Consider the following 12,041-nt stretch of genomic DNA (forward strand, 5'->3'; position numbering starts at 1 on the left):
AAAAAATGTGTTAAAAATTATTTCTTTAAAATGTGATTTTTTTTCTCTCTCTCTCCTGAATTGCAAGTGGCTTGCAGATCAATTTTAATTAATCCTGGAATGATTGGCTGCCCTTAATGATGGCTCTTATCAAAACAAACCATAGACGGCTCTCCTGCAACAAACAAAATATTCAAGATTCAGTTTCACGCATATAAACAGCAAGCGGTTTGTTCCTTGGATTTAAACGCACGCACAGCGATGCAAAACTGCTGCCTGTGTTTACTACATCAGATCTGGCTGCTGATACCCGCTTTACACAGAGGGGTCTGGCTTGGATAGACACGCATGCGTTCAGCTACTGCCGTCAGGCGAGGCTGCAGCTTTTTTTTATTTTTTTCTCTCTCTCCGTCTTAATCAGGTCGGGAGCAGAGAGAGACGGGGGGGCGGGGAGGAGGAAGGAAAAGGGGGGAGAGGGGGAAAGCCAGCTATGGAGGAAACCTAAACCCATAAGCAGAGAAAGGGAGAGATTTCGCTACATTAGGCACCAGGATCGGGGGAAATAGAGAGGGCAAGGAAATGGCCATTCATTTCCATTTGCAAATTTCTGGGCTGGTGTGTGCCGGGTTTTAAATACAATTGGATCCGGGCTTGAGAGGGGAGGTGGGGGTGAGAATCACAATAACTGAAGGAGGAGTGATGCCCACAGAAAGGGAGAGAGGGGTAGCCGGTGTGTTTTTGCAAGGCTGCTCGGCGGAGACTGCAGGATCTTAAGAGGGGATGGAGACGGTCAATGGGAGCCCTGAGATCCGGCAGCAACAGCAGCAGTGCGTGGAGAAGAAGCGGTTGAATAGAGCTCCTTCCCCGGCCAGACCCCTGAAGGATCTTCACTGCCGAGCGTCCTCCGCTGCTAAGCTCTGCCTGCCTCCCAAACCCGGGGTTTTGCCGCCGCCTTCGTCCCCGACCCTTCCTCTCTCCAAACCTCAGCTGCAGCCCCCACATCAGCAACAGGTCCCCGGGCTGCAGTTGGCTGCTCACAGCCGACTCACCCGGAGGAGCGGAGTCCTGGGGGGCACTAAGGACAAAGCCTCGGCCGGGGGGAAAGCGGGTGTCCCCTCTGCCAAGTCTCCTCTGTCCGCCCCCCACTTAGCCAAGAGGCTTTCCAACTCCAAGGGACACCAGGAGAAAGGCAGACACCACCATCAGGAGCCACAGCACCAGCTCAGAAAAGTCAAGAAATGCCTCCTGATCGAGCCCAGCCCCGGGCTGTCACCAACGACAGCGACCCAGGCTCCGGCCCCGTCTCCCCTCGCCAAGACCAGCCACACCGACAGCAGCTCCGATCTGTCCGACTGCGCTTCCGAGCCTCTGTCCGACGAGCAGCGGCCGGCCCCCGGGGAGCTGGCCACCACCAGCGACGCCGAGTCCGGTACCGGCTCCAGCGACGCCGAGAACGGGAGGAGATGCCGAGAGAGCCAGCAGCAGGCAGCCGCCGGAGCGCCGCTTACCCCCGAGCAGCAGCAGCGCCCGTCCCCGGGTAAAGGCGGCAATGGCACTGACGGGGAACACGGGCCCAGGGCCGCCCAAGCCAGGCAAGAGCCGCGGGCTGGTAAGCTCTCCGGCCCGGCCGCTGAGACTCAGGAAAGCGCTGGGAGGTCGCTGCACCAGGAGCTGCTCAGAGAGATTGAGGAGCTCCGCTCGGAAAACGACTATCTTAAGGTGAGACAGAGATAGTGACAGTGCTCACTGCCGCTAACATTACCTTTCTGTGTCTCCTCTCTCCTACATCATTTCTTACCACCAAAACCCTCCCATTTATAACATTTGATTATTGCATTTATCTCTCCGGTGTCACTAAGATTATTTGATATGTTTATTTTATATGATTGCGTTTTGCCTTTTAGTTCCTTCAGTGTTACCACTAACCGTCCCCTTCATGATTTCCCCACTTCGACTTGAACATGATCTGGAGTTCTGAGGAAGGGTCAACAGACCCGAAATCTCAGCTCTGTTTTCCCCTTCACAGAAGCTGCCAGACCCGCTGAGCTTTTCCAGCAGCTTTGTTTTTGTTCCTGATTTTGAGCTTAGTCCGCTAATTATTTTTAAGATGTATGATCCTCAACGACAGTAGTTTTAAATCTCGTCCCTTTCCAAACGAAGACGTACGATCTGCCAATCATGATCTTAAATTTACTCCCTTTTTAAATTGAATATTCTTCCCTCGTATACGATGCCCAATTACAGTTTTAAATTTCGTCCTTTTTTAAAGAAAAAATTATGATAAATGATCTCAATCTTAAATTTGGTCCGCTTTAGTTGAAGATTCCCTCATATATGATCGCCAATTGCAAGTTTAAATTTGGTGCCGTTTTTAATGATACATACGGTACACATCTTATTTTGTTCAGAAGACCCATTCATTTGGGATCTCTCCGTCCTCAGTTTGATTAGAACGGAATCCTCTTCATTATTTTACAATAATGTCGGAGCGTTGCTTGCAGGCTGTAAAATATTTGTCGGGGGGGGGGGCAAAGTGTTTTGTTTTAATCTGCTGAGAATACAGTTCGGTGAGAAATAGAGTTCATGAGTAGTGTGCTTCGCTCTGCCCCTCCACTCGGCGCTTCTGTTTATTTTTAACGCTGCGGGGTCTGGTTTCAAAGAGAACCATTTATCCTGTCACATTCACACAGATTCGAAATGAGCCAACGGGAGATGTCTGGCGGATTGAGGGCTGGCTGTGAAGAGAGCGTCACAGAGCTCTGGTTGGATAACCACTTTTCTGACTCGCTTCTTAAAAGATAGCGGTTGCCGGGCGGATAAATAATAAGCATTTTGGGTGGTTTTTTTCTCTCTGAAGGAGGGCCTTGAGCAAAAAAAAGCAGTTGGAGGTAGTTTTACATAATGAGCATTTTTTGAATGTTGGAATGAATGGTGAGGCACACACATACGCGCAGACCCTCATCCTAATGGGGACACCCAATGTGTGCATGTTGCAAACGGTGCAACAAAAACAAAGTTATTGGAAAAGCTCAGATAACAAGGGCTGGATGAACACAGCAGGCCAAGCAGCATCATAGGAGCAGGAAAGGCTGACGTTTCGGGCCTAGACCCTTCTTCATTTCTTCACCACCCTACCCCCCGCCCCGCTCCTTGACCTGACTCAACCTGTCCATTTTCTCTCCTACCGATCTGCAACTCCCACCTCACTTAACAATCCCCACTACTACCTACCTGCAGTGACCATCCCACCTACCTTTCCCAGCCCAAAACCCCCCTCTCTATTTATTTCAGAGCCCTCTTCCCTTCTCCCATTTCTGAAGAAGGGTCCTCACCTGCTCCTTTGATGCTGCCTGGCCTGCTGTGCTCCTGCAGCTCCATGCTGTGTTATGTTTATTAGCATACCAAGTAATGATGCTCCTTTGAAGAGCTAGTGCAGAGATGATTGGCTAAATAGCCTGTTCTACACCATAACATGTTTTGATTCTATGAAATCAAGATGGTCTTTGGCTTGGAGGGGAATTGCGACTGGCTGTGTTTCCATTGAAACATTTGCCCTTGTCCTTCCAGTTGATGGTGATGTTGGATACTGTATAGAGAGCCTTGTTGAATTGCTGCAGTACATGATGTAGATGCCACACACTGCTACAACTGTGTCAGTGGTAGAGGGAGTACAAGTTTAAGTTGGCAGATGGGTTGTCAATCAAGTGTGCTAGCTTACTAGATAATGTTCAGCTTGTTGAAACTTCACGATTGCAGGCAAGTCGGGAGTATCCCATTACCCCCCTGACCAGTGTTCATTCTAACTTCTTTCTTCTGTGTGGATTTCAGAGCTTCATGCATGGCATTGATAAATGGAATCAGAAGTCATTGCTGTGATCTGTGTTGCCATGCAATTGCCATGTTCAGAATGTTGAGGTTGCAGCCCCGACAGTGTCTCGTAGATGGTGGACTGGACTTCGGGATTCAGGGGTTACTTGCTGCATGATTCTAGTCTCATAGCTGCCCTTATTATCACAATATTTATTTAGCTAGTCCAGTTCAGTATCTGGGGAATGTTGATGGTAGGGAACTCAGACAATAATGCCATTGTGTATCAAAGGGCGATAGGTGAAGTCCCTCTTGTTGAATGTGGTCTTTGCCTGACTCTTATATATTATGAATGTTACTTGCTACCTATTGATCCAACTCTGAATGTTGTACAGGTATTTGAGGAACTTTCTCAATGTCCGAGGAGTTGGGCATTGTACTGAATGTTTTGCGAATTTGCTGCCTCATTAGTGTACATTCCCACCTCTGAACTCAGACAGAGGGCAGCTCATTGGTGAAGCAACTGTAGATGATTGGATCATGCTTCCTTCAGAAACTCCTGAAGTGGTGCAGTGTGGACTTGACGACAGTTGAGATTTGTCACACGCTGATATTATTGACCTCCAACAATCACAATGCTTTTCCCTTGCACTATGTATCACTCAAACCAATCAAGTGTTTTTCTGGAGTGGAGTGAATTGAATTGGCTGAAGACTGGCATCTCTGATGCACGAGACCTCAAGAGGAAGCTGAGCAGAATCATCCACTCACCACTTCAGGCTAAATCCTTGCGTGTGCTTCAACCTTGTCTTTTGCACAGATGTGTTGGATGCTCTCAGCATTGAACTTGGGGATATTTATGAAGTCTCCTCCACCCAGAGAGTTTAAACTTCCACTGTCATTCATGACTGGACGTGACAGAACCGCAAGCTCACAACTGATCCATTAGTTGTGGGCTTGCTTATACCATTCGACATGCCAGTAACCCTGTTTTGTAGCTTCAGCTTGTTGACACCTCATTGTTAGGTATGCCTGGTGCCGTTCCTGGCATGCTCTCCTCCAGTCTCCATGTGCCCATTGGCAGATGGTGATGGTAGAGTAGGGAATATGCCAAGCCATGAGGCTGCAGGTTTTGAATGAGTACAATTCTGTTGATGATGGCTGAGAGCATTTCATGGATTTCCAGTTTTGAGGTGTTAGATCAGTTCAAAGTCTTCATATTTAGCATGGTGAAGTCAATACTTTGCCTCTGCAAGGGCAGTGTAATGATCAATCCTACCCATGGCCTTGTGGCCAGATGGATCTGCAACAGGCAGATTGGTAAAGATAAGGTCATGTATGTTTTTCCCCCTTGTTGGCCACGTGATGCTGTCGTAGTGAGGCAGTGATATCATAGAAACTGGAAAGCGAGAGCAGAGTGGGCCATTTGGCCCTACAAGCTGCTCAGTGTTTTAATATGATTACAGCTAATTCTCTGTCTCAATGCTATATTCTTGCTTCTCCCCCATGCCTCATTTAGAAAAAAACTATCTCTTTCTTGAAAATATTTCTGTGACTTGGCCTCCAGAGCCCTCTGAGGTAGAGAATTCCACAAGCTCACTACCCTTTGAGTGAAGAAATGTTTCATCACTTCAGTCCAATATCCTGAGACTGACCCCTGGTTCTAGACTTCCTAATCAGGGAGAATATTGTCCAAGTATCTAGCCCAATCAGTCTTTTTGGAAGTTTAGACAGATCCTTCTCATCCTTCTGAACTCTAGTGAATACAGACTGAGTCGATCCAATCCCCTGCCCTCCTGTAGGGTAGTCCTGCTATTCCTTGTATTGGTCTGGTAGAAGTCTGCTGCACTCCCTCTGTGGCAAGTGTATCCTTTATCAGTAGGAAGACCAAGACAGGGCTCCACATGTGTTTTCATCAAGGTTCTGTGGAAATGCCATAAGATGCCCCTACATCGGAACTCAGATCGTCTTACAATGAAGGCTAATATGCCATTTACCTTCCTAATTGCTTGCTACACCGGCCTATTAACTTCTGTTGACTGGTATACATGGACCAGTACATCAAGACCTTGATTCCATGACAAATCCAAACTGCGTGTATATCACTGTGCCTCCAGCTCTGGTCTGTCTGTCCTGACAGAGGGACAGGACACGCCTAGGCATTGGTGACACTGATGTCTAGCATATACTCTGCAAGATATAATTCCATGTGTATGACTACATCAGGAGATCGATTGACTAATCATACCTTCTGATTTTAGTAAGGAGGGCTTTGCAGAGTTAATGGTGCTGTGTGTGTGTAGTTGTTATTTCCAGTGTGTGGTTCATGGTCTGTCTCATTTCATTCCTTTTCTCAAACTTTGTCATGGTTTACTAAGTCATTTCAGAGGCCATTTAAGAAGCAACTACGATGCTATGGGACAGAATCACGTGTAGGCTAGACCAGGTAAGGATGGCAGAATTTCCATCCCTAAAGGACATTAATGAACCAGATGAGTTTTTCCAACAACTGATAATGGTTTAATGGTCACCATTAGACCAGTGATTGCTTTTCTCTAGTTTCCAATTTTATTAATTAAATTCACATTTGGTCATCTTAAATGATGGCATTTGAATCTAGGTTCCTAGGACATTAACCTAAGTCTTTGGAATACTAAGAATACTTTGGAATGCCCTCAACAACTTCTCTTTCAGCTCCTCCCATTTTCTTCAAGTAAGAGGGGTTGCCACGGGGGTACCCGCATGGGTCCTAGTTATGCCTGTCTCTCCATGGGGTATGTGGAACATTCCTTGTTCCAGTCCTATTCCAGCCCCCACCCACAACTCTTTCTCCGATACATTGATGATATCATCAGTGCTTCTTCCCTCTCTCGTCTGGAATTGGAAAATTTCATCAATTTCGCCTCCAATTTCCACCCTGCCCTCACTTTCACCTGGTCTATCTCTGACTCCTCCCTTCCCTTCCTGGACATTTCTGTTTCCATTTCTGGGGATAGACTGGCCACTAATATCCATTACAAACCCACTGACTCCCACAGCTACCTAACTTTACATCCTCACACCCCACTTCCTGTAAAGACTCCATACCATTCTCTCAGTTCCTCCGTCTCCATCGCATATGTTCAGATGAGGCCAACTTCGACAAGGGAGCCTCTGAAATGTCCACATTCTTACTCACCCAAGGATTCCCCAGCTCCTTTGTCGATGGGGCCCTCAATCGGGACCAACCCATCTCCCGCACTTCCACCTTCATCCCTTCTCTTCCCTCCCGCAACAGCGATAAGGTTCCCCTTAACCTTACCTACCATCCCACCAGCATCCACATCCAGAAGATCATCAGACGCCATTTCCGCCACCTCCAGCGAGATGCCACCACCAGACACATAATCCCCTCTTCTCTCTTGTCCACCTTCCACAGGGACTGTACCCTCTGGGACACCCTGGTCGACATTTCCTTCACCCCCAACACCTCCCCACAGCCCTACGGCACCTTCCATTGTAACTGGCGAAGGTGCAACACCTGCCCATTTATCTCCTCCCTCCCCAGAATCCAAGGGCCCAAACATACCTTGCAGGTGAAGCCACACTTTACCTGCACTTTCCAGAATCTAGCCTACTGCATTCGCTGCTCACAATGTGGTCTCTTCTACATTGGGGAAACAAAGCGTAGAGTTGGCGACCGCTTCGCAGAACATTTACTTTCTATTCGCACAAAAGACCCTGCCAGTTCAATGCACCACCCTGCTCCCTGGCCAGCATCTCTGTCTCCGGCTTGCTGCAGTGTTCCAGTGAAGCCCAATGCCAGCTGGAGGAACCACACCTCATTTTCCGCTTGGGGACCCTACAGCCCTCTGGACTCAATATTGAGTTCAATAGTTTTAGGGCCTAAACTCTCCCTTGTCCTGGCCCCCACGTCACACACCAGACCTTGTTACCACGTAGCCTGCCACTACACACCCACTCTTGTTAGTCACTAACAGCCCCCATTAACAACTATTCACCCTCCCACCCTGATCATTAGCAATTCCTTTGTCTGTCCAACTGTCTTTTTCTCTCTCTTTGAGCTCATCGTTTACTTCCTACCCCCACCCACCTCCCTATTTTCTGCATATAAACTGATGTTTTCCCAGCCACCATCAGTTCCGAGGAAGGGTCACCAGACCCGAAATGTTAACTCTGCTTTCTCTATCACAGAAGCTGCCAGACCTACTGAGCTTTTCCAGCAGCTTTTTTTTCCTTTGGAATACTAACCCACTCACAATATCACTACCACCAAAGCGTCTTTAAAAAGAAAGTAACTTCTGCTGTCTGTCCTTCCTTTTGCAGTCTTTCTGACCCTCTTTCTTTATTTTTCTTTAATACCTGATTTGACATTGAATCTACCCACTTCTGTATTCCACTTCTATCTCAGTTCTTGTACTGTCTCTTTCCTAACACCTCTGTCTGACTGATTGTGGAGATGCACAGTGGTTTACTCCTATCACTCACATAAAAGAAACCTAGTTCTCCCTTCCTGCAATGTTATCGGCTCGCAGGTTCCTCACACAAACTGTTTAACAATCAGAACATGCCAAGAGAACATGAATTAGTGGCAGACGCCATTTAGCTGCCCTGCGACAGCCGGTTTTGACCTAGTGATGATAAAAAAGAAAATCACATGGACTGTCTGGCAGGGTGATGCATATCCCTGTCGACAAGGTGACAGTTTGCTACAAGTCAGTTAATGCCCCAACTCTGTGTTCATTATTAGCCAGCCGGGGCCACAGTAATATCACACTCACGTTCCAGATATTAATGAGTGACTTTATAGCATCTGTATGTTTTGCTGCTCGGTGTACTGAGCCCACTGGACCTTCCTAATAGTATTCTGGCTCGATGACTGGTCTCCTGACAAAGCTCTCACAACAAAAGCTTATTCATATTCTGCTGGAGTTATTTACATATCCTTTGTTATGGAGTCTGCAGGAGATAGCGCCTCTCATCTTTATATTGGAGCATGAAACAGCCATTTGTGGCCAGACTGGATGCTCAGACCTGGTTCATAATCAGCACTGCAATGTTCCTGTTTATTGTATATAAACGGATCTAGAATGTTGGGAAGTGCTAACTTTGAATTCACACAAAACTGCTTAATTCTTCTTCATTTGCAGCATTGGTTTGTAGCACCAGATTGGGTTGCAATAATAATATATTCAAAAGAGTTTTCTAAAATTACATTTTCATAAAGTAACTCTTCTGTTGCCAGTGGCTGGATTCCAGAATTTGCTGGAGTGACTCCAGTCTTCTTGTATTGGGCCTGGTGCTCTGCTGCACACACAGTTTGTATGGTTGTGTTGCCTACATGTGCTGAATATCTTTTTATACACTGTAATATGTACCAGAGTGTGTGTGTGTGACCACATAGACATATGGATAGCGCATATTTGATATACGTATATGTAAATGTAAGTGTTTTGTATAAATGTAAGTGGGTATGTTTTCATAAAATATATTTCTATTAATTTGTATGGGCCACAATATAGGACACATTTTTATTGAATGCCTTTCCAGTTGCCAAAAGAGTGTTTAATATCTATCATCAATAATCATTAGGTTCATACAGCACATCAACAGCAGTACTCAATGGAACAATTGAATTTTGATCACTGAATTTTAATGTTGCATCAGTAATCATCTTCAATGACACTTCCAATTTATCATGTCAAACTACATGTACTGCACATGACTGACCTGCAATCAACAGTACTTCAAATGTGCATTTCCCACCCTGTCATACCCACTCTAAAAACATCACAACCTTAAGCAGGATGATAGATAGAGAGTTGTTCAGTGAATTTTATTCCTGAAGGAAAGTATGTTGGATAATTTCAGACGGGAGGACTTCAAGAATATTCGATTCATTAATTTTGCTGCTGACTTCTGAATGATATAAAGTTCACTTATATTTTAGCAGTGGCGCTTGTGTGGCACAGACTATTTAAATTAATAATTTGAATGAAAAGATTGAGAGTTTTGTATCTATGTTTCCTGCAATACAAAGCCAGATGAGACCGTAAATTGTGCAATTGTGCATTGTAAATTACCGCAAAGAGTACAGACAGGTTAACGGAATGGGTAACAAGAAGATATATAATGTGAAGAAGTGAGGCTATTTAAAAAAAACAAAAAACTGCGCATCCTGGAAATGCTGAGTTTTTCCAGCAATTTCTGATCGAGGTTCTTTACTTTGATAGTAAAATAATTTCTTTTTAAACTTAAATTTTAATGTTCAGGGAGACTTGGGTGTAATCTTACATGGAGTGAAGAAAGTTAGCATGCAGATAGAGTAAGATTTTGGAAAGTTAAATGTCGCATTGGCCTTCACTGTAAAATAACTGGAGTATATGGATTAGGACATTTTAGTACAAGTGTACAGGGCGTTGATGAGATCACACTTGGAGTACTGTATGCAGTTCTGGTCTTCACACTCAAAAAAGGAAATATTTGCATTGCAGGCTCACTGAAATGGTCCTTGGGACAGGTGTGTTGCCCTATAATGAGAGGCTGAATAAATTAGGCCCATATTCTTCAGGGTTTAGAAGGATGTGAGGTGATTTCATTGAAACATGGAAAGATTTTGAAGCGGTTTGACAGGATGTATCCTGAGAAGTTGTTTCCCCTGGATGAGGAATCATCTGTTTCTCATCTTTAAATATTCAAGACGGTTTGAATATCCTTGCCACCATGACTCTGACTGACCCTATCAGGTAGCTGACATTCATTAAGAGGAATTTATGATGGAGTGTTTATCACAGTTCAATATTGAGTACTGTGGAGATTTGTTTTATTTCGTTACTTTGATTTTGCAGTTTCACCGTGCAGTTAATTTAAAAATACAATGACAGGCACTAGCCTTGTGCAAGTGTGAGAATGTATGGACTTCATTTGGGGTCAGCGGCAGAGCAAAATTCTTGGTGTTTGTGGTATTAAAACACCAAAATACGTTTCTGTGGTTACAGCTAATTCTCATATAATGTCGACCGTCTGTGGGCACCTGTTTGATTTTCTTTCTTCTGCCAACTGCCGCCTATTTTTGGGGAAGTTGTTCCAGTCAGGTTGCTAATTTTGTCCTTGTGCAATATATTCTGAAATGTGGATATTCATTGTGTCACATTTGCAGCCACTCAAGTTGGATAAACAACAATTCAACAATAAAATTTGAAAATGGCTAATATGCTTATCATAAAAGTGCTACTTCCACATGCTTGTGAAGTGAACTGGTTAATTCCTGTACAATAAGTGCTCAGAGCAACGCACTGTGAGCATATTGAGGACTACTTTATGGAGTTTGCATAGAATTTTGCCCTTACCAGTCAGACGGCTGTTTTCTATCACTTTGTTTTATGCACAAATTAATTTCATGGTTTCACTCTGATTCTCTAAATTCGTGAAGAATCCTGCTTCTCCTTTTGTGAAAGGGGGTTAGAAAGATGCGGGCTCGATGCTTCACGATCCCACAGACGTGTTACATTTTATTTGCACTCTTAGTGAACCACGTAGATTCCCCACATGTGTTCCTGAATAATTTCACAATCATTGAAGCGATGCAGCACCAAATGAGGCTGTACAACCCATCATTTATGATGACCCTTAGCGGCTACTCCATTCCCTGCAGGTTTCTCCCCCTCAGGTTATCTAAAGCTACAAGTGAAACTGCTTCCATAGCCCTTCTGGGCAGTGCATTTCAGCTCATCATTTGCTGGTAAAGAATATTCTTCTTAGCTTGCTGCTGATTTCTTTTGGCAATTGCCTTACATTAGTGACTGGAAGTTATTGACCTGGTTGCTGCTGTGTTTGATACTATAATTTGTGCCAAAATCTTTAGGACTTAGAAGATAATTAGAAAACAGACACAGAGTGCTTGTAGTAAAACCCTGTTTTTGTGTCGATTTTATTGTTCATAATTGTGTAGAGTCTTTGATGTAGAGTTTAAGTTTTAGAGTTTTGATGCTGGAAGGCTAGTGATGGGAGATAAGGAAATAGCTGAAGAACTTAATAAGAACTTTGCGTCAGTCTTCACAGTGGAAGACATGAGTAGTATGCCAACAATTAAGGAGAGTCAGGGGGCAGCATTGAGCATGGTAGGCATTACAAAAGAGGAAGTGCTAGAAAAGCTAAAAGGTCTAAACATTGATAAATCTCCTGGCCCCGATGGGCTACATCCTAGAGTTCTGAGAGAGGTGGCTGAGGAAATAGCGGAGGCTTTGGTTGTGATC

General features: G+C 44.9%; 1 protein-coding gene across 6 annotated transcripts in view; it reads left to right on the forward strand.

Annotated features, from left to right (window-relative positions):
• Positions 1–460: 460 nt before the first annotated feature.
• The window catches only part of LOC125451557 (microtubule cross-linking factor 1), a 196,565-nt gene continuing 184,984 nt past the window's right edge, over positions 461–12,041 (forward strand). For all 6 annotated transcript variants that reach the window (XR_009445791.1, XM_048528771.2, XM_048528772.2 and 3 more), the window contains exon 1: positions 461–1,698. Coding sequence is in view for 5 of the 6 variants with exons in the window: in XM_048528771.2 (XP_048384728.2) it covers positions 760–1,698 (939 nt within the window). In the remaining variant the exon portion in view is untranslated. The remainder of the gene's footprint in view (positions 1,699–12,041) is intronic.

The sequence above is a fragment of the Stegostoma tigrinum genome, chromosome 5, assembly GCF_030684315.1.
Source record: "Stegostoma tigrinum isolate sSteTig4 chromosome 5, sSteTig4.hap1, whole genome shotgun sequence".
Classification (NCBI taxonomy): domain Eukaryota; kingdom Metazoa; phylum Chordata; class Chondrichthyes; order Orectolobiformes; family Stegostomatidae; genus Stegostoma; species Stegostoma tigrinum.